This window comes from Aethalodelphis obliquidens, unplaced genomic scaffold (genome assembly GCF_003676395.1).
Source record: "Aethalodelphis obliquidens isolate GAN/ISIS:26980383/991018 unplaced genomic scaffold, ASM367639v1 scaffold42, whole genome shotgun sequence".
Classification (NCBI taxonomy): Eukaryota; Metazoa; Chordata; class Mammalia; order Artiodactyla; family Delphinidae; genus Aethalodelphis; species Aethalodelphis obliquidens.
The window spans coordinates 11958186-11975002 of record NW_020837986.1 but is presented as its reverse complement, the minus strand read 5'-3'; the positions used below and the strand labels follow the sequence as shown (position 1 = coordinate 11975002).

Below are 16817 nucleotides of genomic sequence, written 5' to 3'. Positions count from 1 at the left end.
AAAGAGTGACCCCCACTCACAATGACTAGAGAAAGCCCGCGCAGCAACAAAGACCCAATGCAGCCAAATAAATAAATAAAAAATTTTAAAAACCCAGAAAAACAACTCAGTGATGGACTCAACAATAGACTGTAGAGAACAGAGGAAAGAATCAGTGAACTTGAAGCTGGAACAATAGAAAACTACCCAGTCTATTTATTGGGAAGTCCACTACCCAATCTAAACAACATACAGAAAATAAGTAAAAAAACATGAACAGAACCTCAGGGATTTAAAAGAGTATAACAAAAGATCTGAGTCACAGTAGGAGGAGAGAAAGAATGTGGGGCTGAAATAATGCCTGAGAAGTTCCCAAATTTAACAAAAGATCCAAGCCTACAGATTCAAAAAGGCTGAGCAGACCTCAAAGAAGACATCCCATCCCAGGAATTCCCTTGTTGTCTAGTGGTTAGGACTCCGAGTTCTCACTGCTGAGGGCCCAGGTTCAATTCCTGGTCAGGGAACTGGAATCCCACAAGCCCTGTGGTGTGGCCAAAAAAAAAACAACAACAAAAAGACATCCCATCCCATCCCCAAAAAATCTTGAAAGCAACAGAGAAAGCATCAGTAACCATGGATGCCAGAAGGAAGTGGCATATTTGTCAAGTGCTGGGAGAAAAGATTGTCAACCCAGAATCTTGTATCTATCAAAACATATCCTTCTTGAATGAAGGGTAGAAGGATCAAAATATTTTCACATGAAGTAAAGCTAAGAGAATTTTTCTTCAGCAGTCCTACACTAAAATAATGGCTAGGGAATTCCCTGGCGGTCCAGTGCCACGCTGTCACTGCCAAGGGCCCAGGTTCAATCCCCGGTTGGGAAACTAAGATCCCACAAGCCACAGGGTGTGGCCAGAAAAAAAAAAAAAAAAAAGCTAAAAGAGCTTCTTGAAACAGAAAGGAACGATAAAAGAAGGAATCTTAAAATATCAGGATAGGTGAAGGAAAAATGGAAAGAGTAAAAATATAGGTAAATACAATAGACTTTACTTCTCTTGGGTTGTCTAAATTATGTTTGATGATTGAAGCAAAAATATAGGTAAATACAATGGACTTTACTTCTCTTGGGTTGTCTAAATTATGTTTGATGGTTGAAGCAAAAATTATAACCTTGTCTGTTATGGTTGTCAGTATATATGAAGGAAATATTTAAGACAATTATTATTATAAACCGGGGAGGATAAAGGTAGATAGGGTTTCTATACTTCTTGGTCTTGATTTCAGTGGTGATAACGTTAATGTACACATGCCATAAAATGGCATAGAACTATACACACGTATTACCGTGGTAGTTTCCTAGTTTTGATATTGCACTATAATTACATAAAATATAAACATTGGGGGAACCTTGGTGCAGGAAACAGAGGAACCTATCTGCTGTTTTTTGCAACTTCCTGTGATTATCGTTATTTCAAAATCTTAAAAGAGCCGCCACCTGGGCTGCTCCTGTAGCGATGGCTCCCTTTGTGACCTTGGTCCTGCTCGGGCTGCTCTCGCTGTCTGGCCTGAACACTGTCCATCGTCCTCCGAAGGCTCAGGTTTACTCACGACACCCCGCAGAGAATGGAAAACCAAATTACCTGAACTGCTATGTGTCTGGGTTCCATCCACCCCAGATTGATTTGCTGAAGAATGGGGAGAAGATGGAAATGGAGCAATCAGACCTGTCTTTCAGCAAGGACTGGTCTTTCTACCTTCTGGTCCACACTGCGTTCACTCCCAACGGAGTGGGTCAGTATAGCTGCCACATGAAACACGTTACTCTCAGAGAGCCCAAGATAGTTAAGTGGGATCGAGACCACTAACCAGCATCATGGAGGTTTGAAGATGCCTCATTTGGATTGGACTAATTCCAAATTCTGTTGTCTTGTTTTTTATTTTTTAATTTTCTTTTTTTTAAATTTATTTTGTTGAAGTGTAGTTGATTTATAATGTTGTGTTAACTTCTGCTGTGTAGCAAAGTGATTCAATTATTCTTGTCTTGCTTTTTAATGCTTATGTTTTTATGCTTTATGCATATAAATCAGAAGTTGTATTGATGTTACCGCAAATATCATCTTCTTTATAATTCTACCTAGGGCGCTACGTCTCCACGTTTGACCTGTCTTGGCAGGTAGCTGTAGTGGGGGTTCTGGCAACCTAGAGGTGGGGAAGACAGAATTTCAGGTTTAACATCAGCATCTCGGTCAAATCTGAATTTTTCAGTCTCTTCTGCATACAAAACTGGATAATAAGATAGTATGCATGTTTAGAGTAAACTTCCAATTTGTAATTTTTCTTAGAATTTTGGAAAATTTTTGAAAGATAATTTTCAGAATTATGGAAATTTATTACAGTGGATAAAACATTTTGCCATATAAAATTCATATTTACCTCTTACATCTGTTAGAGAGAGACTTGGTTGTGCCTATTTTGTTTGTTTCACTAATTAAAACAATGGTAAAACATTGTGTTCAGCTTCTCAAAGGAACAACAGCTGACTTCTCAATGTCAGTGGGATCCAGAACATAGCAGAAAGTAATCATGAATGTAGTAAAACAACTGCCTACCTAGAATTCCATACACAACAAAAATATCTTTTAAAAAATTACAGCAAAGTAAACATCATTAGATAAAAAGTCAGATTTCAGTTCCTTTTAGATCCTTACTAAAGGAGATTCTAAATGATGCACTTCAGGCAGAGAGAAGGCCTAAAATGTGAGAAGAAAGGAAGAGCAAAGGAAATGTATCAGTTCTGTGTAAAAAGAAATCAACCTAAATAAGCACATAAACTGAATATTTAATATCTAACTAGTAGAGGGCACAGGAGCTTATGGAGTGCTAGTGATGTTTTATTTCTTGACATGGATGGTGGTTACAAGAGATTTTGCTTTGTAATTTTTTGTTAAATGTACATATATTCTGCACATTTCAAAGGAATGTTATATTTCACATTAAAAATCATAAAATTAAAAAAAATCTTAAAAGATAAAAAAAATTTTAGTCTGGTGGCTTATCTATACCTATTGTCTTGTAAGATCTCTATAAGTGTTGCCCTTAGGATCCAGTGGACTAGATTCCCCTCATACTTTGCATTCTTACATTCTGTCTTCCTCAGAAGCATCTTTCTCAAGGCTGCACTTTCACTTCTTCAGTTGGCCCTTCTGTAAAGCCTTCCTTGTCCCCCTAAGTCTGCATGCCAGTAGTGTCCTGCACACATGTACTGTGATCATACTGTAATGAATGCCTTACTTTTCAGTTTTCCCACTAGACTATGAGGAAACAACTGTGCTCTTATTTATTAAGTAACTGAATGAGAGGGAAGGATAACAGAACAATGGCCTATCTTCCCTCTCGGATAGAGGATTGCCTGGCATCTATAGTATATATAGCCTTGAGTCCGTTTCTCTAACTTAAGTTAATCTTTTCCCTCCTTTGTCCATCCATAAGAAAACTTAGTCATTTCCTTCAGTCTTTCCACAGATTTAATCTGCTTGTGTTTACTGTTTGAGGCCTGATTGCATTATTTGTAGTAGGGAGTGAATAGCATTCTCTTACACTTAATTTTTATTCCCGATTGCCAGTAGAGTTGGTTGCATTGTATACCTGTCATTTACTTAAAACAAGCACTCAGCTAAGGTTTAAAAGAACATTTTTGGCATGAAATGTGGTAAACTGTACAAACATTTTCATTTAACATGGTTCAATTTGATACACTCTTCTTTCCCAAAGGGAAATATTTTAGTTTTTTCTCAATATTGTATGATACATTTGGAAAATCCAACATAATTTCACATCCAGAAATAACTACTGTTGTAATTGTCCTTCCAGATACTTAAAATACTGTATAAATGTATGTGTGTTATTTTCAAAAATAGATTGTTGGAATATACTGCCATGTTTCCTGGTTTTTCACTTAGTATATTATAGACACCTTTCTTCAATGCATACAAATCTGCCTCCTACCTTAAGCATTCTGATGTATGATGGTATTACAATTTTTAATGCAGTTTTGTGTTGAGGACCTATATGTTTTCCATTTCTTCTTGTTAAGAAACAATATTTTGCTGATGAATAATTTGTGTGGTACATGTTACATCTTTGAACACTTGATGATTTTATAAAAATAAATCCTAGAAGTCATCATTGTCCTTTCAGGCAAGCAAGAATTCAGATTGATGTTTTATTTTGTTTTGTTTTGAACTTACTATTTTGCTGTGTTTTAGGGAATTGAAGTAAAAATAAAAATATTTTGTGAACTTTGAAGAAAATATTTGTATTGGTACATTCCTCTTAGCAAAAGAGCTGAGAATCTTAGTTTAAAGAAAGACCTGAAAAAATACAGGGGAAGTGCTAATAACTTTCATGGGAATACTAAAATCTAACCAGTGGAAGTCTGCGCATTTGGAGGTGCTCTGATTTGCAAACAGACCACTGGAAGGTAGAAGGCATCTTTTTTTGTTGTTAACTTCCGATTTAGAAGATTTAGGGAACTGATGGTTAGGAGGTAGGCAGAACCAATGAAGAAATGAACTTCTGAAGACGTGAGGCTCTGAGTCATTAAGTTGATATCCTGGACTGATTTGGGAACTGTTCAGCTGGAAACACTGCAAGCTTGGTTACCTGTACCTGAGGTGACTTGTGATGAACCCCGCAATACAAGGAACCTGAGTGCCTCTCTTCACGAGAGGAAGGCAATGCCCTATTCTGCCCAGGCTGCTGAACATAGAAGGGAATTTGTTAGATTTGGGGTAGTAGAGAAGAAAATCAAGGAGGCTGAATTTCTTTCATAAAGGAAACAGAATTTGGTTAACCTTTGAGAGGGATTTGAGTTCATAATAGTGCTCTTGGAGTTATTCTTTTCCTTATTATTTCAAAGGGTTCAGCACTATCAGATTTATGTTAGATCACTGTCCAGTTTTAGAAGTTGAACAGTGCTATTTATCTTTTCAGAACTCAACAGTAACAATTGAAGAATTCCATTGCAAGCTCCAAGAGGCTACAAACTTTCCTCTTCGTCCTTTTGTTATTCCATTCCTCAAGGTAATTTTTATGAGATAACTACTGGAATGTAATTTATCTTCAACATTTCCTCAAGATCTGTTACTGATCCCTGTTCTATGATCTACATCAGGGCAGCTTGCCACATTTTATATCTGTATTATATTTGGGGCTGCTACAGAAGTGTGAGTGGTTTGCGAATAAGCTTTATGCTTGATGAGATGAGAGTTGCAAAAGCCTTGAGTCGTGGTCTGTATGCAAACACTGTTGGTGACACACAGAAGGAGCAGGTGGGGAGGCAGGGAACAGGAGTAGAGTGGGATGGAGGTACGCATGGCATGGAGGTTGGGCTCTTAGCAAAGGAAGTAACTGGACACAGTCTTTTGGTTGTGGCGGGGAGGGGGGGAAGAGTGTGTGTTACAGGAGGAGGCTCTCAAAACAGAGGCCTTTGTAAGTTAGGACTAACCCTTAGGACAGGAGCATGTGGGAAGGCAGTGTTTACTTCTCTCCTCCCCCCAGTTCATCTAGTTCTAATTACATCCTCTGGAATTAATGTCCCCTGGAACATAACTTTTGGGGACACTGTTTAAAATTATTATGCGTACCTGATAGGTGAGCCAGTGTTAAATTTATATATAATATGCTCCTTTAAAAAAAAACTTTTTATTTTGAAATAATTTCATGCTCACAAAAAAGTTTCAAGATGGTACAATAGAATTCAGATTCTCCAAATGTTGATATTTTATCGCATCTGCATTATTATTCTCTTTTCTTTCCATTTATTTTTTCCTCAGAAATGTTTCAGGGTAAGCTGCAGACATGATACATCTAAATACTGATACTTTAGTATAATTATCAAATCAAGAAATTAACATTGATATTTATAACACTATTATCTATAGACCTTATTCATATTTCACCAGATGTCCCACAAATGTCCTTTTTAACAAAATGTCTTTTTTTTTGGTCCTGTATCTAATTCAGGATCACATGTTGGATTACGTTGTCATATCTCTTCAGTCCATTTTAATCTGGAACAGCTTCTCAGTCTTTTATGATTTGGACAGTTTTGAAGAGTACAGAATAGTTATTTTATATCATATGTTTCAATTTGGATTTTTCTGATACTTCTTCATGATGAGAATGAGGTTATGCATTTTAGGCAGAAATAGCAGGTAGGTGGTATTACTGCATGCTATCAGGAGACATAGATGTTAATTTATCTCATAAATTGGTGATGTGGACTTTGATCAGTTGGTAAAGGTGGTGTCCACCATGCTTTCCCACTGTAAAGTTACTATTTTTCCCATTAAACAATTTTTAAAAACATGTAACATTATGACTCATACAGATTTTAAAAAGTGAACCTGTGTCATAGATTTTATTTAATTCATTATTAATGAGGGAATCTGTAAGGTGTTATAACCTGTTCAGGGGAGAAGCCAAAGAACAGACATTATAGGTCAGGATTATTGATAAGAATATGCAAACAAAAGTAAAATTAGCTTCTTCCGCAGTGGGCAAGGGAAGTCTCTAGAACCTCTATGCATGTAATTTTATGCATGTTCATAGACAACAAGTTTTTTGCTTTGCAACCGGTTATGTGTAACTTGCAGTCCTATAAAATAGGTCAAAGGCAATGAATGACTAGAGTCAGATAACAGTGTATTCTAGACCAGGCATAGTCTGGAAACTTGGGACCGGTATCCAGCCCACCACATTGTTTTGCAAAGCCCTGGAGATGAACATTTGTAATCGAATTGGTAATATGGAGCACTAACTTTGAACCCCAAATAAGCTAAAAATGTTATCCTCAATCCCTCCCTATCAAATGAATTCTATTCTTTTTATTAGTAGTAGACTATACAAAAAAAACTGAGCTCAACTTTTTTGTATTTTGACTTTTTAAAAAAATTTATTAATTTATTTATTTTTGGCTGCGTTGGGTCTTTGTTGCCACTCGTGGGCTTTCTCTGGTTTCAGCGAGCGGGGGCTACTCTTCGTTGTGGTGCGGGGGCTTCTCATTGCTGTGGCTTCTCTTGTTGCGGGGCACGGGCTCTAGGTGCGCGGGCTTCAGTAGTTGTGGCATGCGGGCTCAGTAGTTGTAGTTTGTGGGCTCTAGAGCACAGGCTCAGTAGTTGTGGCACACGGACTTAGTTGTTCCGCGGCATGTGGGATCTTCCCAGCCCAGGGCTTGAACCCGTGTCCCCTGTGTTGGCAGGCGGATTCTTAACCACTGTGCCACCAGGGAAGTCCCTGTATTTTGACTTTTGTCAGTATAGTATTTGTAGAAATTTGTTTTCTCTCTTTTATATGAGTACTCACATAATATCTTCAGTTTTGTCTTGACAAAATAAATATGCCCCTTTTACCTTCTTTTACTTTACCTTTATTTCCTAAGAAAATGTAAGGCATCAAAAAGGTGGGTCATCTTAGCTGAAGTACTGATTCTGGTTTTTTAAAACTTTTAAAATTAGAGCGTTATAGACACGCAGGAAAACGCATAGGTCTCAGTGCACAGCCTGTGTTGGGCTCTGTTCTGATGGCATTGACACCTTGGCCTCTCAGAGCAGTCTGTGGTGCCTTTTTCAGCCTTGAAACAGCTGTGTGTTCTATCTTGGTCTCTTTTCTGTGTATCAGAGCCAGTAGATAATTATTTCCCCCAAGACTCCAGAATCAGAGAGATTTGGGAAATTTGTGTTAATAGGAAATGATTAGCATATTTAAAAATTCATCAGAGGGCACATGTCACAAATGTAAAGACCTGACATGATTTTTTTTTCAATTAAGTTTTTACAGTTGCTACAAGATTGAGGTTATAGAACAGACTTAAAAGTGTTTTATATCATCAAATTCTCTATTCTTAACTTTTGTTATTTTGGAAAACAGCATGAGGTAGGTTGTTCTGGCAGCCTTTTGGCTAGCATTTGGGTTTTTGTCAATTTATTTCTGCTTTAAAACAGTCACTAATTATGGTGCCTGCTAAATTAACTGTTGGTAAAGGGATAACTACTTGCATGTATTAAACTCTCCTTTTACTTTTTCATCTCTTTCCCTTGGGATAAAGACTTACTATGGGTTCAGTCTGAGTTGTTTTTAAATTTGGGGGGAAATATAATAATTTTTTTAATAAAATAAATATGGGGAAAGTATATTTTAAATATGAAGGACTTAACAGTTAAGTTTAAAGATGCACAGGGTTTTTTGTATGATTTGTCCTGTTAGAGGTTTAAGTTTGAGGAGAAAGAAAAATAATCAGTACATAAATAATTATCCTTTTACAAAATAAGGAAACATGCTCAATGGAGCACCACAATAAGAAATATTAGATTCTGCCCATGGGTTACCTGTGTATACTCAGATCCTAGACTAGTCTAAGGTTTGTTGCCTTCATTTCCATCACTCCTGTTACTTTTTTCAAAACCCCATGTTCCAACTAAGCCAGAATAGTCACTGTTTCCGGAATTCCGTGGCAGCTGTAATAGAGAACAGGAAGGCAAGTTTGAGTAGTGCTATCAGAAATGGCTTAGATTCACAAGAGAGAAACCTGGACTTAAAATGATAAAGGAAAGACTGAATTCCTCCTACTCCCATGTAGGCATTACTAATTCGCTAACTAACTGAAGTCTTCAAAAATGTTTAAGTTTTTAAATAATTATGTTCAACAAAGCTTTATTGAGCTTTGACTCTGTGCTAGGCCTCAAAGGTAATGAAGCACAGTTTCTTCCTTAAGGGGATTTACATCTTGTGGGGACAAGAGACAAGTTAACAGTAATTCAAGTTCAGTGTAATGGATGTCACTTTATTCAGAGGGGGGCATATGAAAATTAGAATGACAAAGAGTGAAGGGCTTTTGTTTTGTGTCATCTTGTTTGTGAAAGCCTTTTGAGGTGCTGAGCCCTGTGTATAGGGCCCAACACTGGGAAAAACTGCCTTCCAGCCCCTGCCTCTTCTTTTCAAGGCGAACCTGCCTCTGCTGCAGCGAGAACTGCTGCACTGTGCTCGGGCCGCCAAGCAGACACCATCCCAGTACCTGGCTCAGCATGAACACCTTCTGCTCAACACAAGTATTGCATCCCCTGCTGACTCTTCTGAGCTGCTCATGGAGGTGCATGGAAATGGAAAGAGGCCCAGTCCAGAGAGGTGAGCAGAGAAGAGCTTTGTCGTCCTTGCTTTTCTGGAACCACTCTGAGCTTTCCCTTTACTTGTGAAAGAGAAAGAACTTGCTTACCGTGGTGATATGTAGGGATGGACTCTTAGTTTTGCTTTGTCCCAACATCAGGCAGCAATATGCTTCTCAACTCTTTAGGTGACTCTGTATACCCCCGCTGATAAATTCTACTTTTGAGCATTCTGTGGGTCCACTGCTCCAGAACCATGAGAAATATAATCTGTTCAAGACATTTTTTTCTGATACGTGAAGTCTTGTAAAAGTATAACAGTTAGTGAATCAGCTTTACTTTGAAGATTGAAATTATATCAATATAATTTATCCTCGAAATTTATGTATGAGTATACTGCTATTTTCTATGGTTTGTGAAGGAAGCAACATTTTAATAACAGTGGAAAATTTGTTACAATTGAAGCAAATGACTAAAAACCCTACCAATTCACAAGCATATTAATTATGTGAGCCTTTTTTCTCCCGTGTAGAGAATTGTTTCTTTCCAATACTGACTTCCACAGTAGCAAATTTGACCTTGAAACATTTCTAAATATAGTTGAACCCATAATCCTCCATAGTCCTATCACATAAGAAAATGCTGTCATCTTACTTTCTCCTTTGCTTCATGAGGTTGAGATGTTTCTGCTTGGTTATGGATAGATTTGACCTCTCTTTTCATGCTGGGATAAATCAGTAATTTCCATTATCTGCCTGCCCCCTGAAGACATTTCAGTTCATGCCTCATCTCAAACCTTTTCTTATCATCTTCCTGTTTGTGAAATTGCATAGCACAATACATAGCACAAAGTAGGTGCTCGGGCAATGTTTGCATGAACACTTGTGGACAGGCTCAGACATGTACTTCCCATTCTTCTACAGGCGGGAAGAGAGCAGTTTTGAAAGAGAGACAGTTCCTCCTGAGCCTCCTGCCAAGAGAGTGTGTACCATTAGCCCTGCTCCCCGGCACAGTCCTGCCCTTACTGTGCCCCTCATGAATCCTGGGGGCCAGTTCCATCCTACTCCTCCACCTCTTCAGCACTATACCTTAGAAGATATTGCAACTTCCCACCTATATCGTGAACCCAACAAGATGCTAGAACATCGAGAAGTTCGTGATAGACACCACAATCTTAGTAAGTGGCATAAGCAGCATGGTAATGATTTAAATTCAGATTGAATCCATGGGTTTCTTTCCTACTCAGTGATAAAGCAAAATACTATCATCATTGCTTTTTTCCACTGATAAGCTAAAACAGTATTATACATAAAAAAGAATGTTAGAGTTATAGTATTCTCATTTGAAATTGATCTCAACTCATACCTTGTTGCTATTATCATTATATGATAGAAGTAGGCTAAACATATTTTTGGAAATAAACAATGAAGCATTTAAGAATAAAGGGATATTACTTATTCTGATATGGTTCAGAAGAAAAATAGAGAATGACAAAGCGAAAGAGGTAAAAATATTCACGTTTAGGAAACCTGTGTGAAGGTTGTGTGAGAATTCTTTATTCTTGCAACATTTCTCTAAGTCTGAGTTTATTTCAGAATAAAATGTTTTTAAAATTAAGTAAGAAAGATGTAAAACATGTGGTCTTAAGAGGTGAAAGTGCAGAGACATTTAGGTTAGAGGTAAGGCATACCTAAATTTAAATCTTGGCTCTGCATTCTAACTAGCTGTGTGATCTTATGCAAGTTGCTTAGGCTCTCTGTGCCTCAGATTACACATATCTAAAATGGAGAAGGACTTCCCTGGTGGCACAGTGGTTGAGAATCCACCTGCCAATGCAGGGGACACGGGTTCGATCCCTGGGCTGGGAAGATCCCACATGCCGCAGAGCAACTAAGCCATGTGCCACAACTACTGAGCCTGCGCTTTAGAGCCCGCGAGCCACAACTACTGAGCCTGCATGCCACAGCTATTGAGCCCATGCACCGCAAGTACTGAAGCCTGTGCACCTAGAGCCCATGCTCCACAACAAGAGAAGCCACTGCGATGAGAAGTGTGTGCGCCACAACAAAGAGTAGTCTCTGCTCACCACAACTAGAGAAAGCCAGCACACAGAAATGAAGACCCAATGCAGCCAAAAAAAACCCCAAAAAATTTATAAAAAAAAATAAAATGGAGAGAACACCACCTGCTGTGCTGGGTAATTGTCACATTTGGACTGCCTGGCATATGCATCCTCAGCAACCATTAAATTTAAGGAAAAACAAAAAGGCCCCTAGCAGACCTCACCCGAGATCAGTTTTGAACAAAGCTCCTTGTCAAAAAACTCAAATAAGTTTACTGTAGAAGGTTCTTTGTAGTTTAACTGCTGAGATATGTCCGAGCAGAGAACCAAAGGGCTGCTAGTTTCCAGTATTGGCCCTGCATTTCCATTTGTGCGTTGCCCTGTGGAGTTGAAAGTTGCAAAACATTTGCCTGTCTCCTCTTCTGACTTAGACTCACTAGCATCTTTCAGAGGCTCGGACCACAGTAGGGCCCTGGCTTCATGCAGTAGTAGCTGAATGGTGTGGGCCACGACAGCAGTGGTGTTCTCAGCTGCCAACATTTACTGAGTCTTAAGTACTTAGATTGTGGTATATGTACATTATCTCTTTTAATCCTCACACATAGGATTCCATGGAGTTTATGCCTTTTTATACATGATGACAGAACTATGGCCAGAATCACATAGCTAGAAAGTGGCAGAGACAAGATTCTGACCCCAGTTCTCTGATGCTGAGAGCTTGGGTACATTCCCAGTATGCTATGATGGCTCCCTTAGCAGCTGTTCTGTATGGTTCTTATGTTAAAAATTCACCTTCCTGTTGATTTCTTCTATATTCATACACATTTTTTGCCAGTTGAATTCGTTACCTTCTAAGAGAGAAGTATGCTAAAAACTAGCTAGAACTGCATTTTGGTCAGATTTTCCTTGTATTTCTAACAATTTTAGAAAAAGGTTTTTTCATCTTGAAGTGTTCTACTTGAAAGACGTTTAATCCTCTACCTTGAAGGTTTATTTTACAGTCAATCATTTGTTTTCCAGGCTGGTTATAGATTCCTTAATTCTCCCCAGTCCTGTTTTGAAAATGTATGTCCTAGTACAGTAGTTCTTACCAAATCATTTCCCACCCCCAACTTTTAAACAAATAAACTGTAACACTCCCCCAATTTACTCTCCTAAAATGAAATTTATGGATACTATAGCCTACCTTAGTCCCATAATTTTAGGATCAATATTCTAAAGTATAATACATAAGAAAGTATTTTACAATGTATTAGTGCTCAGGCATGACTACACAGGAAGATATGATGAAATAAGCAGATGGTTGCACAAATACAGAATCACTATGAATACAACAGCTATAAATTCAGACTGATAACAGGTGTGTTACATTGACAGTTCAGATACTATGAGCAGTGTTGCCATGTGTGACAAGATTTTCAAAGTAGTGGATAATTCAGTATATCCTTGATTCACACAGTCATTGCATTCATGCAAATTTCAGTAATGTATATCAAAAAACATGCAAAAAATTATACTTTGGTTAATACTAAGTTGTTTCCAAGTGCTTGTACAGCACCAGCTCTGTTTGTGGTGGTTACGCACTTGCATTGTGCCACAACCTTGCCAACATTTAGTATGATTGACAATTTAATATTTTCCAATATATAGATGTGGAACCACGTTAGTGAAGATTTTATTTACCCTGTGTGACTACGTATACGTTTGAATGTCTTTTTATATGTTTATGGATCATCTGTACTTTTTTGTCAGGGGCATACCTATTTATTTATTTCTCTTACCTGTTTTTCTTTTGGGCTATTTGTCTTTCGTAATTGGTTTGTAGGAGTTCTTTAATACATTATGAGTAGTGATTTCTTGTTGGTTTTATGTCATTTTGTGGTTTTAGATCATTGTGAGTCATTGGCCTTAATAGTGTGCTCATAGTTGGTATGAATGTATGTGTATTTACTTGGTAGAATTCTGTTTACTGTATTCTTCCCTCTATCTTCAAATTTAATCTAATTTCTAATAGGTCTAAATGGAGGCTATCAAGATGAGTTGGTAGACCACCGTTTGACAGAAAGGGAATGGGCGGATGAATGGAAACATCTTGATCATGTAAGAATCTTACAGTGTATAGTTTTCCTAACTACTTGTTACTTTTAATTCTTAATGTTACTGAGAGTAAGAGTGTATATGCTTGAAGTGAACTAACCAGAGCTACAGTGTCTTTGCAATAAAAGCTGATTTATCTACTACTGCCCCAGCTAGAGAGCTAAGAGTAACTCCCACTTGAGGTCATAACCAAGTGAAGCCATGTAGTATAATGGTTAGAAACATAGGCTTATGAGTTTTAGGTCCCAGCTTTGCCACTTCTACCTCTGTGATGGGCAGGTTCTTTCACCATTTTTAGCCTTAAATTTTATATCTTAAAAAAAAAATAATGCTATATTATTTGAATTCATGGGGGGTTGTAATGATATGCAAGGTGCTTATCACAGGGCCTGGTATAATAAATGGAGTGTTAAATAAATGGAGCTTCTCCAAATACAAATGAGAATTAGTATACTGGCACAGAATGCAAACTCTGCCCCATTGGAAAAGAGAGTTTTCCCTCTCACTAAAAAAGGAAGAGAAGATGTAATACCTGCTTGAAATATACATAGAGTAGCTTTTCCTTCCTGAGTGATGTTGTCTCTGAATGTAATTCTCTGATTGCATTCTTATATAAATCTTCTGCTTTAGGCAGAGATATAATGTGTTTTCACCACACTCTTTATAAAGAACCATATTGTGATGAAACTGGCTGCTTCAACCATGAAGAATCCAAAAAGTATTATTTTGAAATCTTAAAAATTGTGTGTATATATTTAAAGAGAAATAATAAGAAAGGTTTTAAATATAAATTTGATATTGCTAAATCTGTAAGCTTCTTAAACCTTTATTCTTTATATTTTGTTTACCTGTCCTTGATTTTCAATGTTGATTGTATGAATGTCCTCATCCCATGACTCTGCCTGACTTCTTGCCTGGCTCAGGCCCTGAACTGCATTATGGAAATGGTAGAGAAAACAAGGCGCTCCATGGCAGTCCTGAGGCGCTGTCAGGAATCAGATCGTGAAGAACTCAACTACTGGAAAAGACGATACAATGAAAACACAGAGATGAGGAAAACAGGGAGTGAGTTGGTCTCCAGGCAGCACAGTCCTGGGAGCGCAGATTCTCTCAGCAATGGTAAGGGGAGAATCACTTCAGTTGACAAGGGAGGCTTTTTTTTTTTTTTTTTGCGGTACGCAGGCCTCTCACGTTGCGGAGCGCTCCGGACGCGCAGGCTCAGCGGCCCTGGCTCACGGGCCCAGCTGCTCCGCAGCATGTGGGATCTTCCCGGACTGGGGCACGAACCTGTGTCCCCTGCATCGGCAGGCAGACTCAACCACTGCGCCACCAGGGAAGCCCAAGGGAGGCTTTTTATATATCTTTTTTGTTGTTGTTATTTTTTATTTTTGAGACTTTTAATATTTTACTTTAAAAGGAAGATGGTACTATATTGTGGAAATTGAAAGACCTTGGTAATTATAAAAAATATGTCAAGGACTCAGTATTTGGCATGTTCAAGAAATACTGTCTTCCCCACATAGAATGAGAATGTCATTTTATTCCGTTTTCAACTCTGTACTGTATATAAGTGCTGAGTGATTATCAAAGAATGTTTGGATGTTAAATTCAGCCTGGCTGAATGTGCTTGGGGCTCTCATGTACATCACATTCATTCCTCACAGTAGCCCTAAAAAGCTTCACCTCAGCTTCCATCCCCTTTCCCCCATTCCCTATCTAGAAAATTACCATTTATTAACCTCTGCCTGGACCAAAAAATGAAAAGTTTTACTGTACCAAGCTGGATTGTGCCTTCCTGCCTTTTCCCACCCTGAAGCAGCAGAGATATGAACAATTGTTGAGCTCTCAATCCAGGATACATCCAGGACACCACAGCTATTCCCCCAAAAATGTTCCCTCACATTGACCTAGTAACTGAAAAGGCACCCTATCCAAAGGCATGGCTAAATGAGGGGCCATCTGTGATCAGATTCTTTCCCCACCCACCCACTTCAAGCTCCCAGTTTTCCCCAGGGAGAATGACTCCTCTTATGGCAAGCCTAGCATGTTCCACAGAAGACAGCCATTAGTCTCAAAAAGACTACCAAAAAAATTGAGGCAGAGACATTGGTAACTAAGGGATTCCTCTCCCCCACCCTACCCACAGAGGTGCCTCTTGAGCCAACCATAGATTAGCAACATTGTGTGGAATATCCAGCACAGCAGGACGTAAAATACTTGTAGTACAATTCTTTTAAAAGGAATCTCAAGCTAATTCTCAGGTATCTCTCACCATCTGAACCTTCACAAATACTCCCTGTCACAGCTCACAGAAACTTACCCGAAGTTCACCACCCAAATCACGAACCTTGCATCGAAGCTCTGCAAGTGAGAGGGTGTAGAGTGCAGCGTGAGCGTGGTCCTGAATCGACTCTTCTCCAACCAGGACTACAGGTCTTGCTGGTGTTGTTTAGAAACATTGCTTTGCATTGAGGGTTTAGCTAGGGTGACTATGGCTATCGTCCTGTCATAACTATTACCAGCACCTCTCTTACTCTCGAAAATGAGGACAATTGGGATGATAAATTATATTGTTACTACAGGTTTACCTCTTCATGGATTCTAGGGTTTCCTCCTCTCAGGTTTCTCAGGGCACTGTCAATGTGTCTGACTTAGTATCTTTCAGTGTCTTTATTTATGCATATTATACATATTTAGTATTTTTATTTCGTTGTTTATTTCTCTTTTAGTACATTTGTTGCATGCATTGTAGAAGGAAATCATAATATCCTAAACAAGTGAGCTACTCAGTGTGGACCAAAACCACTCCAAAAACTACTTGTGTTTTTGTTTGTTTTTCCTTGCATTACGCGGGCCTCTCACTGTTGTGGCCTCTCCCGTTGCGGAGCACAGGCTCCGGACACGCAGGCTCAGCGGCCATGGCTCACGGGCCTAGCCGCTCCGCGGCATGTGGGATCTTCCCGGACCGGGGCATGAATCCGTGTCCCCTGCATCAGCAGGCGGACTCTTAACCACTGCACCACCAGGGAAGCCCTCCATTTATAGTTATTATAAAATATTGGCTGTATTCCCTGTGTTGGATAATACATCCTTGTAGTTTATTTACTTTATACATAATAGTTTGTACTTTTTAATCCCCTACTCCTATTTTGCCCCTCCCCGCCTTCCCTATCCCTACTGGTAACCATTAGTTTGTTCTTTATATCTGTGAGTCTGTTTCTTTTTGGTTATATTGACTAGTTTGTTTTATTTTTTAGATTCCACATATAAGTGATAACATACAGCATTTGTCTTTCTTTGTCTGACTTATTTCACTAAGCACAGTACCATCCAGGTCCGTCCACATTGTTGCAAATGGCAAAATTTCATCCTTTTTTATGGTTGAGTAGTATTCCTGTGTGTGTATGTACCACATCTTTATCCATTTGTATGTTGATGGACACTTAGTTTACTTCCATATCTTGGCTATTGTAAATACTGCTGCTATGAACATTGGGGTGCATGTATCTTTTCAATTT

The 16817-nt window shown here is 38.6% G+C and overlaps 1 protein-coding gene and 1 pseudogene across 2 annotated transcripts in view; both read left to right on the top strand.

Annotated features, from left to right (window-relative positions):
- The window catches only part of CBFA2T2 (CBFA2/RUNX1 partner transcriptional co-repressor 2), a 170817-nt gene that overhangs the window by 141193 nt on the left and 12807 nt on the right, over positions 1–16817 (top strand). For both annotated transcript variants that reach the window (XM_027078590.1, XM_027078589.1), the window contains exons 4-8: positions 4972–5061; positions 8981–9162; positions 10064–10317; positions 13217–13302; positions 14223–14418. In XM_027078590.1, the coding sequence (XP_026934391.1) occupies positions 4972–5061; positions 8981–9162; positions 10064–10317; positions 13217–13302; positions 14223–14418 (808 nt within the window). The remainder of the gene's footprint in view (positions 1–4971; positions 5062–8980; positions 9163–10063; positions 10318–13216; positions 13303–14222; positions 14419–16817) is intronic.
- Positions 1479–1919, top strand: LOC113605318 (beta-2-microglobulin pseudogene; annotated as a pseudogene).